Source organism: Corvus moneduloides, chromosome 28 (genome assembly GCF_009650955.1).
Source record: "Corvus moneduloides isolate bCorMon1 chromosome 28, bCorMon1.pri, whole genome shotgun sequence".
Taxonomy (NCBI): Eukaryota; Metazoa; Chordata; class Aves; order Passeriformes; family Corvidae; genus Corvus; species Corvus moneduloides.
Window position 1 is genome coordinate 4239104 of NC_045503.1, and position 27736 is coordinate 4266839.

The following is a 27736-nucleotide window of genomic DNA, read 5'->3' on the forward strand; positions in this document are numbered from 1 at the left end:
CCGGGTCCCCAGCCCGGGCTGTTCTTTGTCTGGGCGAGGACGGCAGCGATGTGGCTTCTCCGCACCCTCGCCTGGGCTCTCTTGAGCCCCGTCCTGGCCACCGAGCTGAGCTTGCAGGAAAGTTTCTTGTTAAAATCCTTGGGTCTGAGCGCCAAGCCCAGCCCCAAAAGCCCCGTCCCGGTGCCGCCCGTGCTCTGGAGGATCTTCCAGAAGAGGAAGGCGCTGCCCTGGCCGGACAAAGAGCTGGATGCCTGTAGGGTGGAGGAGTTTAATGTGCCCGGGAGCATCGTCCGTGTCTTCGCTGACCAAGGTACAGCCACGCCGCGTTCGGGGCTTTCCCTGGGATCGAGCCTTGGCTCCGCTCCTTCCTTCCCTGTGTCCCGAGGCCGGGGCAGCGCCCAGAGCTGGATCCCAGGAGAAATCCCCGCTGTGTGAAGTCCCTCTGGAAAGTTGTAGGTGATGGTTTATGGGTTTGGAATGCCGAGGCAGGGGGCGAGGGGGGGCAGCTGTGCCAGGCTCTGTCCTGGAGCCCCCCCAAATCCCTCCCGAGGTGCTGGTTTGATCCCAGGCTTTGGGATCCGCGGTGGTGGGGGTGAGCGGGGATGGGGCAGGGAGGGGATGCTCGGCCCTTGGGCTGTGTCCCCCCTGCTCCTCATTGTCCCAACGCCTCTGGCTGACCCCAGGGCACATCTGGCTCCTCTGAGCCGTTCTCGGTTCCCTGGGCACTGTTTGTGTTGTGTCCTGGAGGTCTCAAGGCACCACAGAGCTCTTTTGTGGTTCCATTTTGCCACGGGCTGGCTAAACCCGGCAGCTCCCCAAATTCGCTGCTGTTCGCCCTCTTTTCCCCGTCCATCCCAAACAGCCGGAACCCACAGCCTGGGGCAGACAGGTGGGGAAAACACCGCCCCAGGATGCGGGGCAGCATCCAGAGGAGATGCTGGAGTGGCTGCAGCGTCCCAGTGCCACAGCCTGGAGCCCGGTCGGGGCCCCCCGAGCTCCCTGCAGGCCGTGCCATGGGGCCGGGAACCCTCCCTGCAGCCCTGGCACCTTCTGCAGCTCTGCCAGCCCCGGATGCCTCTTGCGGGAGCTTCGATTGGAGCCCCGGGAGCTGATCCTGCCCAGCCCCAGGGTTCAGCCACCCGCACCCCTGTTTCTCCTTCTTTGTCAGGCCGCTTCCTCCCCGAGGGGCAGCCCCAGGGGTGGCTGTGTCTGCGGAAGCTCCTGTTCTTCAACCTCTCCGCGCTGGAGGAGGGCGAGCGCTTGACCATGGCCCAGCTGGAGCTCCAGTTCCACCACAACTCCTACCACGCCCCCAGCCCGGGCCAGGTTTTGGAGCTCCGGCTCTACCAGGTGTCCCCCCGGGGGCTGCCCCAGCCCGGCCGGAGGCCGCTGGTGGAGCGGTCATTTGTCCAGCTGCACAAATCTCTCCTCTTCAACCTGAGCGCGGCGGTGAAGGACGGGAAGATGCCGGGCAGGAATTTGGCCTTGGTGCTGGAGATCTCGGCCAGCGGCCGCGCCGGGGACAGCGGGACCCTGCGGAGCCTCTGCGCCAGCACCGACGCCTTCGCGGCCACCTCGCTGCTGGTGGTGACGCTGGGCCAGCAGTGCCAGGCTGCCCGCAGGAGGAGGAGCGCCCCAAGCCCCTCGGTGACCCCCAGCACCCTGTGCAAGCCCCGCCGGCTCTACATCAGCTTCAGCGACGTGGGCTGGGAGAACTGGATCATCGCCCCCCAGGGCTACCTGGCCAACTACTGCCGCGGGGACTGTCCCTTCCCGCTGGCGGCCGAGCTCAACAGCACCAACCACGCCGTGCTGCAGACCATGGTGCACTCGCTGGACCCCCAGGGCACCCCCCAGCCCTGCTGCGTCCCCGTCAGGCTCTCCCCCATCTCCATCCTCTACTACGACAACAGCGACAACGTGGTGCTGCGGCACTACCAGGACATGGTGGTGGACGAGTGTGGCTGCAGGTAGCGGGGTCTGTGGGGGAAGGATGGGCAGAGGGGATGGGTGGATGGATGGATGGGTGGATGGATCATGGATGGATGGAAATGTGTGTGAAATCCCCACTGTGTTCAGGTGGTTCCGGAGCGTCAGGGACTCCCCTCTGCACTGGGGATGGTCTGGCACTAAGGGGGCGTTGCTGGAGTTGATTTAGTTGGGTGATGGGATTATGGGATTATGACCAGGCCTGGTGCTGGTTCCCTTCTCCACAGGTGATGGTGGCACCGGGCTGTGAATCCCAGATTTCCCCTCTGCTTGTGCCAGGCACCCCAGGGCTGCAGCTTTTGGGTTTTTGGCTGAACTCTGCAGATTTCTCAGGGCATAAATGACTTTTCTGGGTGAAATGGGGCCGGGGTGTGATCCAGCTGCAGGGACAGGCATGGGGTGACCAAATCCCTTCCCAGCAGAGGCAGAGCCAGGCAGGAGCTTTCTCTTGTGCTGTGGGGGCTGTTTTTAGGGTGTGGTTGGTGATGGGGTGGTTTAGGGACAGGGGTTGTGTTGGGTGGCCAAGTGCAGTGGAGGTTTTGCTTAAGAAATGAAGGTTTTACCTAAAAAATCCCCTGGGAGCCACGTGCCAAGGGCAGGATCCTGCAGGCGATGTTGTGGCTGAGGGAATTCAGGGAGGCGTGGTGGGGTCAGTGGCATCTCCTCCCCTCTCAGCCTGCTGCGAGTCAGTATTAATTTACCTCATTTGCAAATCGATGAGCCCAGGGTGTCCCTGAGTGTCCCGGGGCAGGAGCCAGGTGGCAGCCGAGCCTCAGGCGAGGGCAGAGCACAGACCTCTGCACTCTTGCGCTTTTTCGGGTTATTTTTGGTTTATTTGTTGGCTTTTGTGCGCGGTGGTGTCACTGAGCTCTTCAGGAGTCGCTTCACGGGGCAGGGCTGGGCAGCAGGGACCCGAATTTCCACCACTTCCCATCCTTGGCCGCTTTTCTTCCACTTCCAGAGCGTGGGCTCGGAGAGGTTTGGAGCCCGGGCCCAGCTCCTGAGCTGTTCCCTGAGCGTGTAAAGCCGCCAGAGTGAGGCTTTCCTGCCACCACTTTTGGGATTTTGGGGGAACTGAAAAGGAATCCGAGGCAGACTTGAATTTTTTCTCTTTGTTTTTGAACTGTGAACCTGACCCCGTAGCGCAGCTTTGGGTTTTTTGCTGTTTTTGTAGCAGTGTTGTGTCTTTTGAGGTCTGATGAAGTTTTCCCACCTCCTCCCCACAGGGGAAGCACTGAGGGTTTAACCACTGTGGGTCCCCTGTGATGGTGTTTTTTTTTTTGTTTAACACCTCAAATGTGGAGCTGAAGACCGAGCCTGGAGCAGCTTTAGTTGGATTCACGTTCCCAAATCCAGGTGTTTTTCCACCCAGCCCTGCTCTGCTCCATTTTAGTGTTTTAAGGGCTTAACTCCAGCCAGCAGGAGCCATTTAGTTCTGATTTAAGACAGGCAGGAGGAAGAAAACCTTTGAGTATTCCTGGGTTTGTCCCTGTGGCCACCTAGGACAGGACCTGGGGTCACCCTGGCGTGAGTTTGTGCCCAGGGTGGTGCCAAGGCCAGGCCTAAACCCCCACCCCGACCCCCCCAGGCCCAGCTTTGAGCCCCCACCCCCGAGCCTGGCAGGGCAAAGCCATGTTCGTGTTTCCTGCAGGGCAGGGGGAGTTTCCAGGCTGGGCTGGGCCCCTCCAGCTCCAGCTTTTCCCAAATCCTGGGGCTCCCACCCCCTGCACGGGCTGGAAGAGGGTGGGGGCATTTCCCAGTTTCCCCAGTTTCGTTGCTCACTCCCCTCTGCTATGCACACCCCCACTTTTGTACTAGTCCGTGTTTAAAAAAAGTAATAAACTTGAAGTTTATACAATCAGACTAAAGCTTTAATGAACGTTGCATGGTTTCCTCATTGAAACTTAAGGGGCCACCTTGAATGCAAGAGCTGTTTATTCGTTATTTTTTTATTGATGACAAACAGGTTTTAAAACAAAACTGAGACAAAAAAAAATATAATTAATCCAAAAAAAAAAAAAAGAAAAAAAAAAGAAGAGTTTTAACACCGTGCTAGCACTGATGTCTGGATTTGTAAAACTCAAGAGTTTTAACTGCTACAAAGGAAAAAACCAGCACGAAGCAGAGGCAAGCATTCCCAGCAGTGAAATAAAGGGGTGAGGCTACATTACTCATGGATAGCTTTGCACAGAGGGGGCCAGCTTAAACCTATCAGAAAAGTCTACGCCACTACGCAGCCTACGAAGGAAAAAAAATTAAAAAGCCCTTCGGCAATGTTAATAAATAAAACAGTCCATCTCACAAGGAAGGAAGGTGGCCTGTGTCTCCATTCTTTCACTGTTTTAGAAGTCTAAACTCTGGAAGCTTTGGATGAGAAAAGAATGGGTTTTGTTAGTTGAGTTTTTGCAGTTTCTGGAGCTCCCCCCGGGGGGTGGGGGAGCACGTCCCTCCCGGGCTGGGGCTGTTCCACACCAGGTCAGACACTCGGGGCGAATCCAGGGCAAGGATCTACAGGAAGGACAGGAATGAAAGGGCTTCCCCCCGCCCCGGGTACAAAAAATGGGGTTTGAGCTGTTTGAAGTACATTCACATGAGAGGTATTTTGAGTTCTCCCCCCCCAAAAAAAGACTAGAAACACTTGGAGCCCTTAGAGTGTAAAGCTACCTTCACTCCAGCTTGAGGAACACCCAGGTTCTGGATCAATCTCTGCTGCTGCTGCTGCCAATTGGGAGGTAGAGGTTATTCTAATTTCAGGGTCTGCTAAAAATGGGTCTGGAGGAATCGTCAATTCTCTCTGCGCTGTTTCTAGAAAGGTTTTGACAGAAATGAAATGCTCCCAGTGTCCCCCTATGACTGCTTAAGACATGGGTACAACTCAGAACGTGGATGGCTTCTCCTCGTGTGCTGTTCTCAGTCCTGATCCCCAGCTGGGCTGGCGCAGCCGTGGCCACCCCCTGAAAACTCCGGGCTCGCTCCAACACCTCAAATCTGTCCCTTGCCTGCCTTAATCACCGAAGGAGCCACCCCAAAGCCTGACCCATTCTCTCCCATTAAACCCAGCTCTCTCTCAGAGGCCACCTTCCACCACCTGCCTGCTTTGTCCATTTGTCCATCCTGCTCCTGCAGTGGCGTGGAGTCTTTACTTCCCAACCAAAATAATCCCCAGTTTCCACTACTCCTCCCCCAAATCCGCGGGGACCAAAGCAGGCCTGGCTGCATCTTCCCTCCAGGGCCGAAGGGCACAGGAACCCGTCCCCTTTCAAGCATAAAGTTCATCTTACAGAAAGGCTGTTTTTCACAGAGTAGAGTCCAGACAGTTGCCAATTAAAGCATACAGAAAACACTTTGAAACCCTCCTGCTCGAGCACGCAGGCTCCTCTCACTCTAACTGCTATCCCATGTAGGAAGAAGAGGCTGATTGCTGCAACTTTAAATCACACTGAAAGTTCTCAAGGTTGGTGCTCTAATTTTTTGTTTGAAACTTTTTTTTTTTGGTTTTTTTTTTAGTTTTTTGTAATATAAGCTTCTCAGAACAAGGATCTAAATCTCCCAGGTCCACCACTAAGAATTCAGAGACAAAACTTCTTAAAAAATTCAGTGCTCCTTTTGAAAGAATCTCTTTTAAAACCACCTCGTTCAGAATGTGGGCGACACGATGACACAAATTTCAGAGCCAGTGTTGGACAACAAAACCTGCACCTCAGAGTTGAGCAGCAGCTGGATTTCTGCTTGGCTGGCTGTCACCCAGTCAGGGACTCTCTCTCTCTCTCTTTTTTCCCCTCTCTCAGATACTCTGCTTCTAAAATGTAAACAGTTACTGCTAAAATATTTTAGTACCCCTTGCAAAAGGAGCCCAACTCTGAGATGAGGGTTTTCCTCTCCCCATCTGCTCTGAAAAGTTAATGCCCTGCTCGCAAAGAGAAGTATGGAATGAAGTGAAACCTGCTTTTAAGGCCCTTCTCTGGAGCTGGGGGTGACTGGGGGAGCAGGGACTCAGCTGACCACTCCTGTTGGGGTGAGTTCCTTCCCAGTGAGGCGCCAGCCAGTCCTTCAGGGCTCTCTCTCCTCTCGGTCAGTCTCCTTGTCTCAGTGAGCTCTAGCAGTGGCTCTCTCGCGCGCTCCTTTCTCTCTCTCTCTCCTCTCCGTTGGTTGGTTTCTTTCTCCTGTTGCTCTCACACAGTGGTGCTTCAGTTTTAGCAGTGGAAAACAGGTATCCATTTTATTTTATTTTTTTTATTACCCAGAATAAAATGCTGATGAACTAAGCTCCACACAAGCTTAGCTCTTCTTCCTCAACCTGGAGGCAGAACGAGAGCTTGGTTAGGGATGGCCCTGCTCATCCAAACCCTGCCCAAAGGGTTAAATCAGGGGAGGGGGGACTCGGGGGGGTTCTTACACTCTAATACTGTGACAGTCCCGTCACTCCACCATGTTGATATGCACGTTCCCCCTGGTAAGTTGAGTCCTGTGACAGCGCCACGTCAATCTGGGATTTAAACTCATCACCAAGGTAACTGTCCTGGAAGGGAAAAGGTGAGGGAAGCCTCCAAGTCAGTGTCAGCTCAAGTGCAAAGCAGAAGCAGGTTAATGATAAAGCTGAGAGGGTTTGATTGGTTTTTTAAAATCTGCTTTTTTTGGTGCAGAATTTCGCCAAATTAAGGTTTTTCTGAGCTGCTCATCAGCTCAAAGTTAAGCCCCAGCTGAAGCAACATTTCACTTTCACGCCCTTGTGCACTTTGAGAGTCCAACAAGTGCAGGGTGTAAATGCTGCAGCTGAGTCACCAAGAGCACTTTCGGTTTCATTTCCCTCAGGAAGGAGATGTGCAGGCATGGCTCACCAACACAAACCCCAGGAAAACCTCCCCACATCCCTCCAGCCACGCTCACCTGGGATAATTCCGGCTGGGAGAGCCCAGGCTGACTCATCTGTGAGGGCTGACTCATGGAGATATAGCCCTGAGTCAGGGGGCCCTGGGAGAAAGGCTGGGACACCACGTCCTGGCTGGCCTGGCTGTTGGGGAGGTTGGACTGGCTCGTGCCAGGAATCCCAAATCGGTTTTTCTGCCGCCCGCCACGGCCGGTCTTTCCTTTGGGAGCCCCACGGCCTGGAAAAAGAGTTCATCCCACCCAACAGTGAGAGGTTTTATAGGTAAAACCACATTTTTTTAAGAGATTTGATCCCTTACAAGTGGCTCCTGGCCACTTTTCCCCCCCCTGTACCTGCAGCGGGGCCGTTGGCCTGGCCGAAGTAGCCCGGGGGAGGCATCGGGGGCATCACGAGGTTGAAGGGGATGGGAATGTTCATGGCAGTGACGTGGCTGGGGCCAGCACTGATCATCCCGATCTGGTCGTGGGTTTGGAAGTACATGTTGGATGGGCGCCCTGGGAAAGGGGGAAAAGCACAGGGATTGCAGGAATCCTGGATATTCCAAGATCAGTTCCTAGGCCTGATTTTAACGGGGTGGAACAGGATGGAGCAGTCGTGGAAAAGGACGAGCTCCCAGTGCCAAGAGCCACCAGCATTTCTGCCTCGCTGTTTATTCCGCACCTGGAAATCCCATAAACTCATCCAACACACGCTCACTCCCACAGCTCCTCTTCACAGAACCGTCTGAGATTCCTGAAATGCTTCTCACCCTCCTTTTCCCCTCATTTTGCACTTGCTCTGCACACATCAGGTTGGGATTCTATTTACACAGAGCAAAAGCCAGGCAGATCCTAAAGATTTTCAGCCCTCAAATTCATCCCAAACATTTTCAGCCCTCAGCTTCATCCAAAGCATTTTTAGCCCTCAAACTCATCTCAAATGTTTTCAGCCCTCAACTTCATCCCCAACATTTTCAGCCCTCAAATTCTGTATTTTTCTGTAGTTTGAAGTTTAAAACTTTAACAAATCCAAAAGTTTCACAAGTTTAATTTAAGAAGTTTCCAAGTTTGAAGTGTGTAAGGGGGCTGGTTAGGGGAAAAATAAACCCATAAAAGTAAATTTTGGGAATTTCCTTTACCTTGGCTGCTGCGGTCGTAGACAGAGCCTGGGATGATGGCCTCCCGTGCATCATACATGGCAGTGGTCATGAAACGGGCACCCTGCAGAGATTTTGGGAATTAGGCACTCATCCTAACTGTTTTTCCAGAAGACCTTGCACTGCAACCTCAGTTAAGTGGAAGTTAACCTCAGTGGAAGTTATTTGGGGTAAAAACGCAGTGAAACTCCACAGATCACAAAAGTGTTGAGGAAACATTAATTCTAACACATAGAAAACCTTTAATTCTTATTCCAGCCACATCTTGAGCACCAAAAATAAGATTTTACAGCAGCCTCTCCCAAACTGTGAAACACTTGATGAGTTTTCAGTCTATTTTGAGGCCCTGATAATTCCCTTGCTTTATTCACTGTCTGTGGTGGCTACCAAGCTCCCCCAAAATAAGCATTTATGTTAAAAATCAAGCATAAAACTTGCAGCTTGAGGGTTAAGTGAGCTTGCCCTTTCTACACAAACCAGTTCCTTTATTTCATTCACCTCAGAATTTACCCCTCATAAAATCCTGCAATTAAAAAGAAATAATGAAATCTTTTCTCCCAGTGCTCAGCCTGGGGACAGCAGCAGCAGCAGCTGCTTCCCCCTGAAGTCACGCTGCATCAAAAAGCAGCAAAAATGGAAACTTCTGGGGGTGTGAGGCTGTGTGGGTGGCTCATTGCAGCCATTTATGATTAATTAATCCATCAAGGCCTAATTGGCTGCTGTCAGCAGCCCTGAGGGCCAGGGGAGGTCACTCACGGGGTTGATGGTGTTGACGAGCTTGCGGGGTTTGCTGAACTGCATGAGGCTCTCCCGGAGGTTGTTCAGGGGCCCCTCCACCAGCACCTTCTGCTCCTTGTAGTAATTCAGGAGGTGATTCCAGAGGGGCTGCTTGGACAGGGCTTTGGGGTTCCCAACGATGATCACCCCATACCTGTGCAACAGCAGAGGAAGCAAAATTAACTGGGTCACAGTTAAAGCCACGCTGATGTCAGAACAGCCCCCGGGTTCTTCTCTCTGGCAGCAAAATGGGAGCTCCAGGAGGAGCCTGATGCAACTGGAATTGTTTACAGCAATCATTTCCAGAGGGTGGCTCAACACCTGGAAGGAGATTGCTGCAGCCAGTTTCTCAATCAGCACAAACTTCCTCCTTCAGGCTTGCTCTGTGTTCAACCAAACCACCCTGTGCTGGTTTTAAAGGCTGGAGACAGCAGGGAAGCCAAGCAGCATCGGGCTGGATTCCTGATCAGCCTTTTTGGAATCAAATCCATTACAAAAAGCAAAATGGCCAAGAAATGGTTGCTGGGGAAGGGATCTGTCCTTAGAACGGGAAGGACACGGTGCCTTCTAAAATCTACTGATGCCAAATGGTGACATGGGCTGAGGTGAGCAGATAAAAAAAATGGCACAGAATGGTTTGGGTTGGAAGCACCTTAAAGCCCATCCAGGGCCACCCCTGCCATGGGCAGGGGCACCTTCCACTGTCCCAGGCTGCTCCAAGCTGGCCTTGGACACTTCCAGGGATGGGGCAGCCACAGCTGCTCTGGGAAATCCATCCCAGCCCCTCCCCACCCTCACAGGAAGGATTCCTTCCCGATATTCCCATCTATCCCTGCCCTCTGGGAAGCCATTCCTTGTGTCCTGCCACTCCATCCCTGCAGCTCCCTCCACGTGCCCAATGTCCCTTTACCTGGCTCTTGTCAGGGCCACGTTGAGCCTCCTGGGGTCGTTGAGGAACCCAATTCCCTGGTGTTCATTGGCCCTCACACAGGACAGGATAATGAAATCCTTCTCCCTGCCCTGGAAGGCATCCACACTCGCAATTTCCACTTCCTGGAACAGAGGAAAACACGTAAATCACGGAAGCAAAACAGCTCTGCCACCAACAGGCACTGCCAAACGCTCTGGCCACGCACTGAACCTTCCCCTCATCTGAGAAAAATGTTGGTTTTGGAGTGGGGGATGATTTGGTAATTCCTCCGGGCACTGAACAGCTTCCCCAGAGGGGAACAGAGAGTCTCAGCTCAGGAGAAATTCCTTTCATGTTCAGCGCTTTATGGTTCTCCTGTTTCCCCAAAACTGTGGAAAGCAGCTCTTTGCTGAGGGTGTTGCCAAAAAGTTCTGACTGTTCCAAAATTTGTAGGACGAGCGCTCCAAATTAGCTCTGAGAAACCTGAATCTGAGGGACACATCATTCCTGGCACAGGGAAAAGTATTTCCACCAAGTTTCCCTGCAGTGAAAACACTGCTCAAGTTCTCAGTCTTGCAAAACAAGGCCATATTAAACATAATAACTGTCCTGTTTGTAGCAGCTCATTTTTATGTTTGGTGGAGGAGTTCACTGCTGGCAGGACATGTTCCCAAGCAAATAAATCATGTGGCCACCAGGATTTATTTGCTTGGTTTCCTGCACGTCCCTTGGCACAGGGAGTTGATGAAGGCACAAGGTTTTCCACAGCTGGAGCCCCAGTGACCTCTCCCTCCTGTGCCTCAGAGGATTTGTTGGAGGCTCTTTCCACACAGATTTTAGCAGGGCTTCCTCCTTTACCTGTTCCCACTGGCACCTCCTAACTCTTCTCGATTTTAACCAAATCCAGCTTAAAAATTGAAAAATCAATCAACACCGACCAAGAGCCTGAAGATGGAGTAAACATAAAAATACTGAGAATTTCACAATCTGTGCCTTTTTGGGCTTCTGTGCAGGCCAGTACCTGGTAGAGCTTTGTGTGCAGAGAGCCACTGAACTGCATGTACTGCACCAGGTAGGAGCGCTGCCCCTCGTAGGGGGTGATGATGCCAATCTGGTCAGGTTTGGCCCCAGCTTTGAGCAGCTTCGTGGTGATCTTCTCCACGTTGGCAGCTTCCGTCCTGGAGAGGCAGATTGGGTCAACCAAGGAGGATCAGGGCATTAGGGCTCAGTTTTTAGCAAGTTAATGGGATCTAAAAGCCTTCCACATGAGGATGCTTCAATAGAAAGATCAATTTTGCTCAAGCACTGCCAATGAATTCGGCTCAAGCTGGCAGGAACATTCAGCACCCGTCACCTCCTCACTCAGGACAGGCACAGAGGAATTTGGGGCTAGACCCAACATCTCAGAGATCTCAGAAAAAACACAAATTTCACCCCCACCTTCTCAGAACTGCACAACAGGACTTTCTGGAACAGCAAACCCCCCTAATTCCAAATGAAATTTCTTGCTGGAGTTGAATGTACACGTGTAACTTTTATAATCAACATCATTCCAAACATCCCCCAGATCCTTCAGCTGCTTTATCTTAAAGCTTTAAATATAGAATGTTTTGAATGTCAATGCCCCCTATCAGCCAACTATTGTGCTGTTTGTCTGTGCACAATCTGCTGCACTGTATCCAGTCTTGCACATGCTGTTCAGGAAACAGAATGAGATTAAAAATATCTCGGCTGATATTTTTTTCACAAGTTGGGCTGGTTTCCCTGCCAGGCACATGAACAATCATGACCCAAGAGGAGCAAATTTTAAGTTTATTTGTTGACAAAGAAGTTGGAATGTGCAGAAAAAAGGGATAGGAAAAAAAAGTTCATTTCCATCCATTTTGCACTGCCACCAAAATCTGAGATTTAGGATTCTGCTTCAGGAGTTATTGGAATTCAAAATGTGACTTGATCAGCATTTCCTGCTGGCCCAAATTCATCCACATCAGGCACTTCATCATCCCATGCTCCTACACCCAGTGAGGGAAGAACTCCTCCACACAACAATCCCAGCCCACTCCAGCTCTGAGTTGCTCCCACCTGGTGCCTTTTTCTCCTGGTTTGCTAAAAAAGGAGCCCAGGGCAAACCAATTCTGAAATGCAGCTCAGGCTGCACCCCCCCTTGCTGGCAGCTTTTATTAAAGCAGCAAAGGAGGTTTTATTCATTGACTGAGGAATCACCAGCCCTGCCCTGAACACTGAGGCCAAGCTTAGATAGCAGAGTTTTGCTCACCTGTTTAAGTAAGAGGTGCCTGAGCTGGCAATCTCCTCCTGTCCCTGGGTCACGTAGAAAAACATGGGTTTGTCAGGCTGGGGCCACTGGAAATCAAAGCCTTTCTTCACCCTGTCAGCTGAGGAGCACAAGAACAGGGAACAGAACAAATCAGCAACACCACTTTGCAATTTCCATATCAAAGCACCTCGAAAGGGAGCGCGATGCCATTTTTTTAATTCAAAACCCTAAGCTAGATGAGAGAACGCCTGCTTTGATCCCTGCTGAGGGGAAGGGGGGCTTGCAGGAGCCTCTTACCTGCGGTGACCCCGTTCTGGAGCGATCCCTCGTAGAAGATGTTGGAGGGGAAGGCGCTGAGGGCGGGGTGCATGCGGTACTGCACCTGCAGCCGGATGGGCCGGATGCCCAGCACCACCAGCCTCTCAAACAGGGACTGGGACAGCCCAGCCTTGGCAGCCTTCTTGCACATCACCACAGGGCCCAGCTGGCAGTGGTCACCCACCAGGATCAGCTGTGGGGAGAGTTTGGGGATAGCTCAGTTTGGTTGCTGGAGCTTGTTTAGAATAATAAAAATATCCTGCTGGGAAATACGGAACTGTGATTTGGGTTGGGAGATCTTAAAGCCCAGTCAGTGCCACCCCCTGCCCACCTTCCACTGTCCCGGGGTGCTCTGAGCCCCATCCAACCCAGCCTTGGGCACTGCCAGGGATCCAGGGGCAGCCACAGCTGCTCTGGGAATTCCATTCCAGGGCCTCTCCACCCTCCCAGCCAAGAATTCCATCCCAATATCCCATACAACCCTGCCCTGTGGCAGTGGGAAGCCATTCCCTGTGTCCTGTCACTCCATCCCTTGTCCTAAGTCCGTCTCCAGCTTTTCTGGAGCCCCTTTAGGTCCTGCAAGGGACTCTGAGGTCTCCCTGGAGCTTCTCTTCTCCATCCTGGCCTTGGACACTTCCAGGGATGGGGCAGCCACAGCTTCTCTGTGCAACCTGTTGCCTCCCCTCCCTCACAGGCAACGATTTCTCCTGAATATCAAATCCAAACCCACTCTCTGTCAGTTTAAACCACTGCCTGACATATTAGGAATTAATCACTCTGACTTGTGATAAGCTTCAGATCTCCCCAAAGGCTCAGAAACCTTTAGTGTCACTCTCTTTGCAGCTGATCATTTTAATATAAAATCTTATTCACTCTCCAGATTGTTCCAACAGCACCAACACCTTCCAGGCCATGGGAACAGAAAACTAACAGGGCTAACCCAAAATAAAATCAGTTAGGTCTATGTTATGGAAAAAAAAACATTTTGTGCACCTACAGTGGGAATGTGAGTGCTCAGTGCTATTTCCTGCTGTGTTTATAAATTCCTTTTTAGAGGGAATCCAGGGATTTACCTGCTTTGCCCCCAGCACCACGGGCACCATGCACTCCGGCTCGGTGGCCTGGGTGCTCTCATCAATCAGGATGGAGCGGAACTGCATCTTGGCCAGTCTGGGATCTCCAGCTCCCACACAGGTGCAGCAGATCACATCAGCGTTCTGGGACAGGGAGGAAAGCAGGGATCAGCACTGGGATATCAGCAGACAGGCAGGGATTTGGGGTGGCAGCCCCAGGGCCTCACCATGAGCAGCTCCCGCTCTGCCGTGCGCTTCAGCGCCCGGTAACGCTTCTCATCAGCAGAGGAAAGTTCTCCAGTCTCATCCTTGAGCTGCTGCAGCTTCTGAAGCTCTGGCATGCTGCAAAAAAAGCAGGAGTTTTGCTTCACAGCCCAACCACCAACTTTGTAGGATTGCAGTGAAAGTGATTTTTAACTAAAGCAGAAGTAATTCCATCAAGCAAATAACGGTGCAAGGGTGACAATGCCCATCAGCTGTGTCCATCTTAAACACTAAAATTGAGGTTCTCGTTCATTCCTCACCTGTCCATGTTCCTGATCTGGTTGTGCAGTGCCAGGAAGGACACGGGCGAGTCGATGGCCTCGCGGCTCTTTGCACACAGACGAACCACTTTGAGGCCAGTCTGGTGGATCTTCTCCGTCAGCTGATCCACAGCAATGTTACTGGGGGCACACACCAGCACAGGCCTGCAAAAATCACCCCAAACTCTCAATCAACTGGAAATTTTTTTCCATTAAACTTGCAATAAAATATAAATAATGACACATCCCCTAAAAATATACGGGGGAGGGTGTTTTGTGAAAGGACCCCAAGTCCCCCCAGAAAATACAGTTCAATGATACAAATGATTTTTGGTTTTAAAATCAAGGTGATGCTTTGCATGAATCAAGTAGCCTCATCCCTAAAGCTTCAGAGAGAGCAGCTCTCACCCATTGCCCTGCCTGGCCAGGTGATACACGATGGTGGCTGATGTCACTGTCTTCCCAGTGCCAGGGGGACCCTGGATAAGGCTCAGAGGACGCTGCAGGACAGTCTTGACAGCATAAACCTAAAAAATAAGGTTTATTGCTATTCAACATTCAAAGCACAGGATCTAAGTTGTTTAAGCTCTATTTATAAACCCTTTCTCTCATCCTGTGCAGTGAGAGGAGATGAGGTTACCTGAGAGTGGTTGAGATCAGGGAGTCCCTGTGCTGTGAAGCGCTTTGGCAGCTGGCATTTGATGATGACATCTTCCACCTCGTGGCCCAGCAGCTTGTGGTAGATGTAGCCAGACACCGAGGTCTCATCCACTGCAAATGTTTTCAGAGCACTCTGCATTCTGAAATGAGGGAAAAGCAGGAAAATCATTCCTAAAGGTAAGTGTGGCCTCAAGTCAACCACCCACAGGTGTCCTACAGGGAGGGTAATCAGACACCAGGCACAAATGGGAAAGAGAACAACATCCAGCACTAATTAAAATCACAAAAATGACACTCTGAGAACACAGATTTTGCCTTTTCCCCCATGTGAAAATTACAAGGTATTCCCAGAAAAATGTGGACAGGAACCAGCCTGTGCTGACAGAAGCTGTGACAGTAATTTGAGGTGAAAGATTTGAAGAAAATTTGCAACCATAATGAATAAAATAAAAGGATAAGAGGAGATAATAACAATAGGATATACTAATAATAGGGAATTCTAGTAATAGGATAAGAAGCCAACTGCTGTCTTACAAAACACAGACATGGCTGAAGCCTGTGGGCCCCACAGCCAAATTCTGAAATTTTAACTATTTAAAGCAATTTCAGGAAGCTGAACTACAAAATGGTTTTCCTTCTTATGTTTCTAATTAAACACAAGGTAAATTTCCTCCTTTGATGTATTTGCAACAAACTCTTCAAAATGAGAACAATTGGCCATTTTATGCCATTGATTCCACTTCTAGCCCAAGTCAGGCTCTCTGAACCAGGTGCCAGGCATTCACCACACACTGGGATTTCTGATGGGTGGTGCCAAAGCAAGACAATTTTTTTTTGTTCAAAAACACTCCCTGAAGGCAAAGAACAAAAAATCTACACCGAGTGCATCCAGTGCCTGCCGAGTTCCGAGGTGCTGCCTCAATACCTGTCAAAGGAAGTCGATTTCCACACAAAATCCACCTGGAAGTTGTGAGTGACTTCCACAGGAGCTCCCACGCTGCTCCTCAGCTCGATGGCTATCTCATCACCATAATCTGTAGAACCTCGTTAAGTAGTAATTTAGAGCAAACATTTGAATTTTATTCTTCCCAATTTTGGTGATTTTCTTCAGCACTTCCCCCCCCCCCCCCCCGACAAATTTAAAATCAGCTGAGAATTACTTTTGGACATAATTAATGACTTTCTTAACGACTCCAGCCTTGGCTTGGCCTTGCTGAGGGCTCTCTAAGTAAAGGATACTATCAGGAACTTTGATAACGTGCCCAATTCCTTTCCAGAGGGGGGCCAGGTCTCCCTTGTACCTCAGGCAGATCTCATCTCCTTGCATGAGGCGCATGTCTGCAAAGGAAGGACAAAAAAAAGCTCTCAGCAACCACAAAAACCTTCCAGAGCTATCCCAGGCCAATCCCCAGAGTGCTCTGAACACTGATTTTATTCAGCAGACAGAAAAAAAACCCTGACAAAGAGACAATCGAGGTGTCCTTACCTGAATCAGTCTTTGGCAAAGTGAAATAAGCAATTCTCTTCTTGTTCAAGCCCAGGTCCCACCTGACTGTGATGTTATCTTGGGTCTGAGGGTAAAAAAAAAGCACCTATTATGTTCTTGAACAGCTGTTTGCCAACCACCACAGTCCTGTGCTTCAAAACAGTGGAGAAATAACAAAACTTGCTGTTCCAACATCACAAAAATCTGTATTTATTCCTGTGGCTGAGTTCACAGCACCTGCAGAAGGTGAATTCTGTTCTACAAGAATTAATGATGAGAAACAAAGTCCCGCTCACCAGCTGTGTAATTCTCCCACCCTTCAAACACTCATTAAATGTTTCCAGGACCTCCCAGAATTCCCATTTCCCTGACAGGGAACTGCAGGTTCTGAGGGTAACAAAAAGCTGCAGTTCTGGGACAGAAAAAACTTCAACACAGAGAAGGTGAGAAGTTCCCAAGTGTTTCAAGCTCTTAAAAACCCTCACTGTGAGGATTTTCCTCTCTTCCCCCTGCTATCAGACAGCACCATCAATGCTGATTATCACAACAATTAAGATATTTATTTATTTCACTCAAGGTTTCCTGTTGTGCTGGGAAGTGACCACGTTTGACACCAGAGAATGATCAGCAGCCCCTCTAACAGGCAAATCTCACATATTTTACCTGAGATTCCTTGAGTTTCTTGTCATAATCTGCTTCAAGCTTGACCAGAGGACCAAATATATTTTGGTATTGATAAGCATCTTCATATCTAAGCAGGACATGCTGGGGTTCCTCATCAACACCAGGTTTTTCCAAGTCCTCGAGGGTTGCAGATGGATTTTCCTGGAATTCAAAGCACAGATGCTTTGTTTCAAAGTCTGAAGTATAGAAAGTGACAGCAGGACTGATAGAACTGTGTTTTACTGATACAGGGAGTGATATCAAGGTGGAACTACCCTTAAAACTACACCAAGGCACTACAAGTCATGGTTAAACCCAGTTTAAATTTAAAGGATGGACACAAAACCTCTCAAAAACCCAGTAACTGAATGGGGCAACAATCCCCTGCTCTGCTGGGCATCACTTAAGGCAGAGATATGTGGAAGATATGAGCAAGGAAAGCTGCTTTTCAAGTTGGTGAAGCTTTCAACAGTTTCCTGAATCCTTTGACCAATTCCCAGTGGCACAGCAGGATTTAAACCTTGTGTGATTTCTGCCTTACAGAGTTCCTAAAAGTCTTGTCCTTCCTTCAAAAAAAAAAATCAGAATTGGTAAAATATATCCCCAAAAAAACCCCAGGCTGTACCTTCCAGAGCTCCTCCAGTTTGTTGATCTGCTGGGCTGTGATCTGCCGGGCCCTGAGCTGCTCCTGCTCCGACGGAATCTTCACCAGCCAAGAAAGGAAGCAGCGGTCCTGGATCAGGGGCTGCCACTGGGAACTGTCCCAGTTGATGTCCTTTAAACTGCTCTGGCTGGCACATGGCTGCCTGCACAACCAAAACACGGCAAGGAATTGGGAGATTAGACAAGCGTAAGGAAAAGCCTGGCGTGGAGGGTAAAAGCAGGGCTGGTGTGCTCCTGAAACTACTCAAGAAACAGGAAAAAACCAGCAGAACAACCCCAGTCTGCTGGGAAAATTCATTTTTCAGTATTTGCTATTTCAGTACTGGGAAGGGTCAGGATTGTGAGAAGTGTTGTTGGGTGTTTCGAGGACTGAAAAGGTTTGCATTTAAAATATTAAATATGACACCTTCGGAGGTGGTTACAATCCATAAGGATTGTGCACACAGATCAGAAAATGGGATTATTTCCCAAACAGAACTCCTTTCACAGAAACACAATTTCTACTGTCAGATACACAGTGACAGCACTGAATTAAAACACACACAATTATAAATTTTCATTTCTGATTGAGCCTGTCAGAACAATTTCTGATTTATTGTGGTCTCAAATGATTCTGTGAGCTGAGAGAAAAACACCCTGAGGGAGAGTCACTGTTCCATGGCTCCTGAACTTCCTGAACTGATCTGTGACTCTTCCAAAGCTCAAAAAAAAAAGGGAAAAAACTCCTTTCTTCCATTAAGGAATGCACAAGAGTTTGGAAAAATACTTTTCTACAGAACTAAGATGTTTGCCCAGCGTAACAGAACTCCCTTTGCTGCATTATCCACCTGCCCTCCTGAACTCTCTATGACCACCTGAAGGAAAAAGGGTGGCAAACCAGAACATAAAACACATTTTGGGACAAAATGAAAGCAAGGGTTGCTTTTTAAAAACCAGATTATGCAGGAGAGTTGGCAGCAAAGGCCTTCTCTCACCTGCACAGCAGAACCACCACAGAGTCAGCCTTGGCTGGGATGAAGCCGAGGAGGAAAACATTCCGACAGCCACAGTTGTAACATTCCAGGACAGTCTCTCCCAGAGGTCCATCCTTGTGCAGAGTCACCTCTTTGCACTTGGCTCTCACCAGGTGATTCACAATGTGGCTGCAAGCAAACAGCACAGGTTTATAGCAATCTCACAGCTAAATCACATTTAGTCTTGATTATCAGTTATTAAAACACAAATCTGTTTATGGTGGCAGACATTGGTAGGATCTGCCTCGTTCCATCCAAGCAAAGATGTTGGGAACAGTTCCAGAAGTTTCTCAGTGCATGGATGCTTTGAGTGTGAAAGGAGAGGAAATGGGTACAAAACTGCCATTTTTATTTCCATCATTTCCCCATTTACCTGCCAGATGTGTTTCCACGCCCGTTACAGAACCATTTCTTGCTGGTGTTGCAGTAAACCACACAGGCAGGGTCATGGATCCCACAGTAACTGCAATTCCAAGGGAAAAAAACAGGAAGTGATTGGCTACTTACTTAGAGGAAAATCCAAATCCAAGCTCTAACTCAATTTACAGTGCACAAAAATAAGGGGAAGTGGAAATTGGGGAACAACAGTGTTGGGAGAAGCATCAAAGAGGAGGCAAATTTCTGTTGTGAGCCACAAATATTTTAAAACTTCCCACCACTGGGCTGGCTGAGCCTGGGATTTATTCCCGGGGGAGCTCAGAGGTGGCCAAAAGTGGATGTGGCAGCTCCACATCTGGATGAGAACTCAGAGAGCAGCACAGGAAGTTGTTCCCAAAATCCACCTTTCCCTCCCTCTGGAATTCTCAGGGATTGGCTCTCACCTGCAGGCGTGCACAGGGAGATCCTTGGTGTAGTAAGTGTCCTCTTCATCCTCCTCAAAGTTGAGCTCTGCCAGGAGCTGGCTGGTCTTGGCCACGTTCTCATCCACAGCTCCATTCTGCAGGATTCCATCAGGACCATTCACCTGGAATGCAGGTGCACACCCAAAATAAACCCCAAACTCCTCTTCAACCCAAAATCTTGTGTGCCATTTAAAAATCTCCACAGAAAAATGCTGCCAAGAGCTGAAACACACCCATTATATAACCAATATTTGCTTCATCAACTGCTGTTTTCCAGGATTATTTAAACTGCAACCGATAAGTTGGAAAAAGTTAACTGGAGGAGATTGCTTTCCTGCAGATTGTATTTTTCCATACAATCCTACAATCAATACTTGCTCCATTACCTTCTGTTTCACAGGATTATTTAAACTCCAACTGATAAGCAGGAAAAAAAAAATCAGATTGCTTTTCTGCATTTATATTTTTCCACAGTCTTACATAACAAAATTCCATTTCAACAATTCCAGCAGCTGTTTTCTCACCCTTCTTTTTATTCCAGGGATCCACCTGGAAACAGGATCTTTATTGCACAGGACTTTCCCTGCTTAGTCCTGTTCTGTATCCACCATGGACTGCCAGAACCATGGAATTCTGCAACATTTGGTGCTGTGTCAGCAACTTTCCCACACCCAGCCTTTCTCCTGTTAAAAATAACTCCTTTTTTTGGCACTTTTACCACCAGGAGGTGTGGATGTCACGCTGGGATTTTGGCATGGCCACTGCAGGTGTTGCCCCTTGGGCTTCCCAGGTGTCCTGGTTTAATTTCTCCATCCCTGAGGGGCTTTAGCACCTCAACATTATGCTGGGAAAGACCCCAAAACTTGGTTCTGACACTTTATTCTATGCCTTCTTTAGCCAAGATCCCACCAAAAGCTGAACGGGGATAAGTTTATCCTAATCCATGTTCATTTTGAGTGGAAAATGTGGGAAAGGGTTGCCTGTAATATTCACAGCACATCTGAGGGGAGTGCTGGGGTCATTTCCCCATCACAGGGATCATTAACACCCCCCTAATGTTTCTGAGGGTAAGATTTATTCATAAATTTTAACCAGCTAAATAGGACAAAAATAACTCAAGGCCTTTATCTACGAATACAATATTTTAACAACTTAGATTTAATGCAATTTATCTGGTAGATGCAACTTCATTCTGACAGAAAGCTGCTCCCAGGGAGAACACTAAACCTTTTATAAAAGAAATTAAAAAATAAATAAAAAGTTGCCCTTTTCAAGCCGTAACTCAGAAGCGAAGCAAACTCAGCCTATTTCTCACTTAGAGAGACTCCAGATTAAAAATTTAACAGCCAACTGCAAGAGTTAAACTCAAAACCAAACTTCACATTTGCCCTGAGCCGTCAGGACCTGCCCTCAAAGCCACCAGTTCCGTTTCCATCTCTGCAAATGAAATGAGGAGCATTTGTAAAACACCATCTAAATAAATGGGCTGGCTTTTTATTGATGTTATCTCCAAGCTCTGCCTTTTTTAATAGAAAGAATCAGCCAAAAGGAACCGAACGTGCAAAAGGCAAGATGGAAAAAGGAATAAAACCCCACTGACGGAGCAGCAGCAGCAGCACAACCCCATTAGTGGGATGAAGGCAAATCCCATCAGCTCGCTGTGGAACAGCATCTGCACAGATGTGAGCAGATAAATATCCACTTGAAATATCCATTTCCAATTGATAGAGCCATTTTATAAAACAGCGAGATAACTTAATAACTCATCGTGGCACAGATGGAATTCCAAAGCCAAAGCTGATCTGAATCCCTTGCAAGCATTCCCAGGCATTTCTATCCCAAAGAATCACAATGCATTGCTTTAAGATCAGTCGATTTTAATACATTTTGTTGGAGTGCTCATAAAAAACTGACTTCCTGTTAAAAAAAAAAAAAAAGCAGCGAAGTTTGGGTTTGGTTTGGGGTTTTTTAAAGGCAGAAAATGAAAAAATTCCAAGTGCAAGTCGTGCAGGAGTGACTGTGCTGTCCCAGCCCTCAGGGAGGCAGCAGTGATGTCACCTGTCCTGTGAACGCAGTCCCAGCCCTTGGCAGGCTCACAATGAGGAAGTGATTGTTCCAAACCCTCCTGTGATGTCAGCCTATGTGCATAGGATTAAAACTCTGGCACCAGCAGCTGTGGTGGCAGGGGGGCCGCTTCTCTATTTTAAAAAGCCTTGGCTGCAGCTTCTGGCACAGCGAGTTTGGCAGCTCCAGGCTGAGCGCTGAGGTGCCACTAAACTACTCCCGAAATCCTGGGGCCTTCCTCACTCCTCTCCTGGCCTCCAAAATACTCACTGGGAGGGAAAATAAGGGCCAGGGACTGAGTTAAAGGATAGAAACCAGTGGGGGACGGGAAAGCTGTGGCTGCTCCATCCTTGGGAGTGCCCAAGGCCAGGCTGGATGGGGCTTGGAGCACCCTGGAACAGTGGAAGGTGTCCCTGCCTCTAGGACTTTTAAGCTTTAAGGTTTTCCAACTCAAATCATTCCAGGACTCTGCTGCCTGTGAGTCCCCAGATCAGTGGCAAGAGAATATTCCCATCTCCATTCCTGCTCCTGGCTCCCACACCCCACCCAGCCCAGGAGCAGAGCCCCAGGTGAACACACCTGCAGCCACTTCATGCAGCTCTGCTTTAAAGTGGTGCATTTCAAGCTGCAACAAGAACTTTAATTGCACTTCAGCAGGTATTTTGCTAGAAAAGTTCTGTACCAAGGCTTCAGCCCCATCCTGCTGATGGATTTCAACACCACAATGTCCCAGCTCAGGCAATTCCCCCTCACACTTTGAAAAAACCCCACATTTTTGGAGTTGTATGGCAAAGGCAGCTGTTATTATTTGTAAATCTTTTCTTTAGAGCTATAAAGCATTGCCTGAGCTTTGCTGTAATCCCTCAGTGAGGGTGATTTGCTTTCCCTTTCCAAAGGAGGAAGTGGATGTTGGGGAAAGCCTCACCCCTGGGAGGGAGTGGAGCTTCCAGATGGGACCTGAGCAACAAGGACTCGTTTGGCCTGGACAAAACAGCCTTTGTTAGGACTGGAAATTAAATCCAGCCTCCCTAGGCTAGACCACAAACCTAAGAGCTGCCCCAGCCTCCCTGAGCCACTCCAGGAGCTGAGTTACATCCACACTGTGGGACCCATCAGCAAAATCCCACCCGCAGGAGGGAAAAAATGAGGCAGGAATGAGAATTCCAGAGAATCTCAGGATGGTTTGGGGTTGGAAGGGACCTTAAAGCCCATCCAGGGACACCCTCCATGACCCGAGGTTGCTCAAACCTGGCCTTGGACACTTCTGAGCAACTTTTAAACTCCTCTTAAAATACTTAAGAAAATCGATCCTTACGTTTATTGAATTCTAGGAAAATACGGAAACAGAATTTTCTGAAAAAACCAAAAACAACAGGGAATGTTTCTGCTCTACTCCTACTTTTGTCAATTGCAGACTAATCAATTTTAACACTATTAAACTATTAATTAAGTATAGGTTGAGAAAGAAAGTTCTTTTAGACTAAATCCACCACGCTTTTCTAAAAAATGAGGTGCTCTGCACTGTTCAACTCATCTTTTTAAAAAGACACCAGAAACAGCAGAGCAGAAGTTTACAATATTCCTCAGCTCCAAATATTTATTTAATTAGCTTTAATTATAATCACAGGGCTAATATTTCATTAAGCAAAACCTGATCAATTGGAGAAGTTATTATTTAAGATGCCCTCTGCCAAAAAGCACAAATAACTTCAATGATCTGGTGAGGGCAGCAAAACTTTTGCCCAGAACCTTTTAAAAAACCACCTGAATTCTGATTTTATCAGTCCTGAGCCCGTTGAAAAGGGACAGGTCTGAGCAGATCCTGGGGTTTGTTTTACTTTGCTCAAGAGGAAACGGTGCCTGTTCCACCTCTGAGAGCCCCTGTTGCAACAGGTCCATCCCTCCTCCCCAAAAATGACATTTCTAACATCAAAATGAGGACCAGGATGATCACAAAAGTTTGCAGAAACCTAAATACACCCTGGTTTAAAAAAAAATCATCAACATAAAACCCCCTCCTTCTTGCCAGGAGACAAAACCAGTACCTGAATGTGCTCTCCAGATCTTTTATTAGTTTTTTTACTTTGGCTTCAAAGAGTTTTCAAACATGTTTAGACAAAAAGAAAAGACCAACTAATAATCCTCTTGTCTGGACTTTTAGCTTATGAGGCTTATTTTGAGGTGGTTTTTCTTCTCCTTGGCCACATATTCTCTACTGGGAGTTCTGGAGTGATCACAACCCATTAAAGCCTTATTCAAATACTCTTTTTAGTCATTTAATGTATAGTCTGAATGTACACAAAGATTTTATTCCTGGCAGAAAATATTTCTGATCTCTCAATGCCCAAATTGGATAAATTCTACCAAATCCAAATGCTGCAAATAAAGAGAAAAAAACCAAACAGCCCAGGGCTCTCTGACTCTGCCTTACAAACCCTGTGACCTGAGCACGTCCCTGCTGCCACTGAGCACTTTCAGGCATAAAAAAATATTCAATTTGTGCTGGGATAACCCCCCAGGACAGGATAAAACCTCCCTCAGTCCTGCACTGCACACCTGTGGAGCTGGAGGTGCTCCCTGCTCCCACTTTGCTGCACTCACAGACCCAGCTGGAGCAGGTTTTGCAAGTAAAAGGACAAAAACCAGGTTCAGGATGTTTGGTTTGGGGATAAAAACTCACTTAAAGCTCGCCTCTTTAAACTCATCCCTTAACACGTGGGTGATGCACAAGCATTTAACTGTTAATAACAGGATTTCAGGAGTCTGTAAAGAAACTGAATATTCCATGATCTTTAAACTGGAGAAAAGTGTGGCTTTTTAAAAAATACAGGAGAGTTCTTCAGTGTTTTTGTTGTTTACTATGGGCACACTGAGATTGTTATCTTCATTTGCACCACTTCTTATGAGCTGTAATCCTAATTCCTCCCCCACCTTCGAGCTGTGAATTGTTAAATAAATACAATTTCATTGTCTTTTGCGTACCAACCATCAACAAAATGTAATAAATAAAAAACCCCCAAACTAAAACCTGTTTTTAAGCCACGAGGAAACAGAGCTCAGAACTTGTCTCAGGCCTGTCCCTGCCATACAACCCCCAAACAAACCAGCCCAACAGCCGTGCAGCAAAAAAAGGGGAAATTAATGAAAAAAAAAAAAAATAGCAATAATAGTAATAATAAGAAGAAATTAAAGCGCATTTTAGCGACAGGAAGTAAACCAGCCGAATTTCCTCAGCACTGAACTTTCGATAACCAAACACCACCCAAAGCCGTGTTTGTTTTAAGGAAAGAGAACCTGAAACTAACACACACCCTCGGTGGTTTTTTCAGCTCCCTATCACAACGACACAACTATCGCGACACAGCCAGCCGGCCGCAAGTTTTCTCCCTGGAGTAACTCGCTCCAATTCCGGCTCCCGGGGCCCCTCCACACGCGGTTCCCGCTCCCCGCCCGGCCCGGGGGGCCCCGAGCGCCCAACCCCGCCCGCCCCTTCCGGACCCCCCGGTTCTCCTCCGCCGCCTCACGACCCCCCTCACCTGCGCTTCCAGCGGGCCCGGCGCTCCCTGCCCCGCGCCGGGGGGCCCCTGGCCCTGTGCCGGCCCCGCCTGGCCGGGCCCGGGCGGGGTCTGGGTCTGGCTGGGGAGGGTGAAGTCGGTGAACTCGAACTCGGAGCCCTGTGTGTCTGCGCCGAGCAGCTCGGCCTCCTCGGTGTCCAGGAAGGTGAGGGTCTGCGAGCTGGGGCCGTACGCCTCCACGCTCATGGCGGCGGCGCTTCCTCTCCCCGGGAGCCTTCGCTCCCACCCCCCCCCCCCCAACCCCGGGCCTCCCCCTCAGCGAGCCCGGGCGGCCGCGCTACGCGAGCGGCGGGATCCGCCGCGCGCACCAGGCCGCGCGCCCCCCCCACACACAAAAACGAACCCGCCGCCGCCGCCGCGCTCGGGCCGGGTCGCCGGGCGGCCCCGGAGCCAACGGGCGGGAGAAGGGAGAGGAGCGGGGCCGCGTCCGACTGTCCGGCCGGGTCCGAGTGTCCGTCCGGCCGCGGCCGCCGCGCGCCAGGCCCGTGAGCGGTGACGCGGAGCGCGCGCGGGGGACGCGCCGACGGCAGCGCGCGCGCGGGAGGGAGGGAGGGAGGGAGGGAGGGGGCGGCGGGCAGGGGTGACGCACACGCAGCACGTACGAGGCCCCGCACGGCCGCCAGGGGGAGCGCTGCCCGTTCCCCGCAGCCCGCGGGAGGGCGGGAGCGGCGCTCGGCGCTGAGTGACGGGTGCGGCAGCCAATGGGCTCGTGGGACGGAGGGGTGCGCGCCCCGCCCGCCCACTGCACGCGGTGGGGATGGGCGGAGTTGGGCCCTGAGTGCTGCGGGCGGCGGCCAATGGACCATCGAGATGAGGAGAAAGGAGGGGTGGGGGAGCGTTTAGAGCCGCCTGGAGGGGGGGGGTGTGCGCACACACACGGAGGGGTGGGTTTGATTCTGAGTGAGTGACAGGTGTGGCAGCCAATGAGGGCGAGAGGGCGGGGGTGGGCGCCCGCCCACCTATCGCAGACGTTGAGGAGGCGGGGCTCGTCTCTGAGTGACGGCTGTGGCGGCCAATGGGTTATTGAGATTAGCTTGTGGGCGGGGGTTGGGTCTGAGTGACGGCTGTTGCAGCCAATGGGACGTCGAGATGAGGGGCGGGAGCTGTGGGGGCTGAGGTGGTGGAGAGGTCACTGAGGGGGATGCGGTGGCTCTGGGCGCTTGTGAGGAGATGAGGGGGCTGTGATGGGTGACCCTGCGGTGACAGTGCGGTCCCTTCATGCCCTGTGCCCCCCATGAGCTGCCAGCTCTGCCTGTTCCTGTTGGGACTGACGGGAGGGACACAGGGGGTTAAGTGGGAATTAAGAATCGGGAATTACAGTAATACCTGCTTCAGCTGTAATTCCTGCTACACCTGTAATACCCCATACCCCTGAGAGAAAGCTGAGCTGCTCTGAGGGTGCTGGACTGGGGATTTTCCGAGGTCAGGGTTGTGCAGAAAAGGGAGCACCACATTTCTATCCCTGAATAAACAAAAAGCTTTGGATTTACTCTTATTCCATTTGATCAGCACACAATAAATCCCTTTTAAGAGGACTTCTGTGTTGGGAAAGGCTGGATATTCAGTCCTTCTTCCCTACCAAGTTAAGATGCAAGTATGTACCTTCTCTTAAAAATAACTTTGATTTTATATTCTTGCTTTTGGTGTAGGATAAAGCCCGGCCTGAAACAACATGTACCAGATCTGCAGCTGGTGGGCTGAAAAGATGTAGATGGAGATTGGAAAACATCCTTGTCCTGGGAATACTGTGCAGCAAAAGGAGGGGGAAAAACAAGTCAAGAGAACACAGGAGTCACCGCTTCTGTAGAGAGAGACTGAATTAATCTAATTTTTAAGCCTCTGAGTAGAATAAACTGTTCAGACCAAAGCGTAACGGAGAGAAAGTGTGAAATAACATTTGAGGATGAAAGTGGAACCGGAGGGAAAAGAATGTGCAAAGCCAGGTGGCTGCTTGCTGCGAACGCTTTATTTATTAATAAACACAACATGCTCGAAACGTTTGGCTGCTTGACAGAATCCTCAAAAGTCTTGGAAAGGGATCAAAGTTCTGCTGCTCTGCCGGGTTCCTCTCCCTGTCCCTGCCACAACTCAGGGAATAACGGTGCCTTTAAGGACAAGTGGCGTGGAAACCTCCCCGGGAATTGCAGCTCCTGTGGCGGCAGGAGGTGGATTTGTCCCCTGAGGATGGCCTTGGGGACACTTGGGTGCTGCTGTCTGAGGTGCTGAAGCCTCAGATCCCCCACCACAGCCTGGGCCTGGCCAGAAGGAACAGCAGAGGCTGGAAAAGCAGCTGGAAAAACCAAACTGCGTGTTCGTGGTGCTGTGTTTAAACTGGAGGCTGAAATTGTCTTTACACCAACACAGAGCAGAGGCATTTGAATTTCATGCGCTGGAAGCTCTGGGGGCCACTTTGAAGCTTTTAAGGGTAAAATGGAGACAACACCCAGGCTACAAAGCTCTCAGACTGTATTTTTTTTGTGTGTGTGTGTGTGTTTTGTGCAAGTTTTCTCCCTCAAATCTGGGCTGCTGCAGAGGGAAGGCACTGTGACTCACTGGGCTTGACTGCTGTGCAGCCAATACGGAATTTAAAAAGGCAACACTTGGGAAAACTGGCACAATTCCCTGAAAACGGCGCCGAGTTTCCCATTTTCCTGCAGATCAGAAGCTGGAATTCACAAGACAGAACCATAAGAAGAGAAGAAATGTAGGTAAATTAATATTTTAAAAGATGTTTTCTGCTTGCAGGAGGTGAAAATGTGCAGGTGATTATCCCGAGGTGCTAATGATGAGTGACAAACCCGAGCAGTTTGAAGTGTTGGGAGAAATCCCAGCGCTGGAAATAACGAGAGGCCTTTCCTTGAACCTGATTTGAATTCCAAAG

At 49.7% G+C, this 27736-nt stretch overlaps 2 protein-coding genes and 1 long non-coding RNA gene across 5 annotated transcripts in view; 2 read left to right on the forward strand and 1 right to left on the reverse strand.

The window, feature by feature from the left end:
* Nucleotides 1–32: 32 nt before the first annotated feature.
* On the forward strand, nucleotides 33–10517 carry GDF1 (growth differentiation factor 1). Of its 2 annotated transcripts, none has more exons than XM_032092490.1 (2): nucleotides 33–310; nucleotides 1169–3852. In XM_032092490.1, exons 1-2 carry the CDS (start codon nucleotides 49–51, stop codon nucleotides 1972–1974), a joined length of 1068 nt encoding a protein of 355 aa, XP_031948381.1. In that variant the 5' UTR covers nucleotides 33–48; the 3' UTR covers nucleotides 1975–3852. The 2 variants fall into 2 exon arrangements, 1 of the variants encoding a protein (XP_031948381.1); XR_004236864.1 differs by lacking the exon at nucleotides 33–310 and adding an exon at nucleotides 10504–10517 and having other exon boundaries at nucleotides 434–2157.
* Nucleotides 3907–25086, reverse strand: UPF1 (UPF1 RNA helicase and ATPase). Of its 2 annotated transcripts, none has more exons than XM_032092427.1 (24): nucleotides 24817–25086; nucleotides 19196–19338; nucleotides 18748–18837; nucleotides 18336–18503; nucleotides 17324–17504; nucleotides 16699–16860; nucleotides 16036–16120; nucleotides 15789–15887; nucleotides 15475–15583; nucleotides 14530–14689; nucleotides 14298–14416; nucleotides 13890–14054; nucleotides 13593–13707; nucleotides 13366–13509; nucleotides 12272–12485; nucleotides 11975–12092; nucleotides 10721–10877; nucleotides 9700–9842; nucleotides 8769–8943; nucleotides 7995–8076; nucleotides 7210–7371; nucleotides 6877–7094; nucleotides 6386–6508; nucleotides 3907–6286 (listed from the first exon to the last, which is right to left on the reverse strand). In XM_032092427.1, the coding sequence occupies exons 1-23, from the start codon at nucleotides 25039–25041 to the stop codon at nucleotides 6389–6391; spliced, it is 3354 nt and encodes a 1117-aa protein (XP_031948318.1). In that variant the 5' UTR covers nucleotides 25042–25086; the 3' UTR covers nucleotides 3907–6286; nucleotides 6386–6388. The 2 variants fall into 2 exon arrangements, with proteins under 2 accessions (XP_031948318.1, XP_031948317.1); XM_032092426.1 differs by having other exon boundaries at nucleotides 15475–15592.
* LOC116435896 overlaps nucleotides 24913–27736 on the forward strand; it is a 5238-nt gene continuing 2414 nt past the window's right edge. The window contains exons 1-2 of the long non-coding RNA XR_004236887.1: nucleotides 24913–25000; nucleotides 26505–27563. This is a non-coding gene — a long non-coding RNA (uncharacterized LOC116435896). The remainder of the gene's footprint in view (nucleotides 25001–26504; nucleotides 27564–27736) is intronic.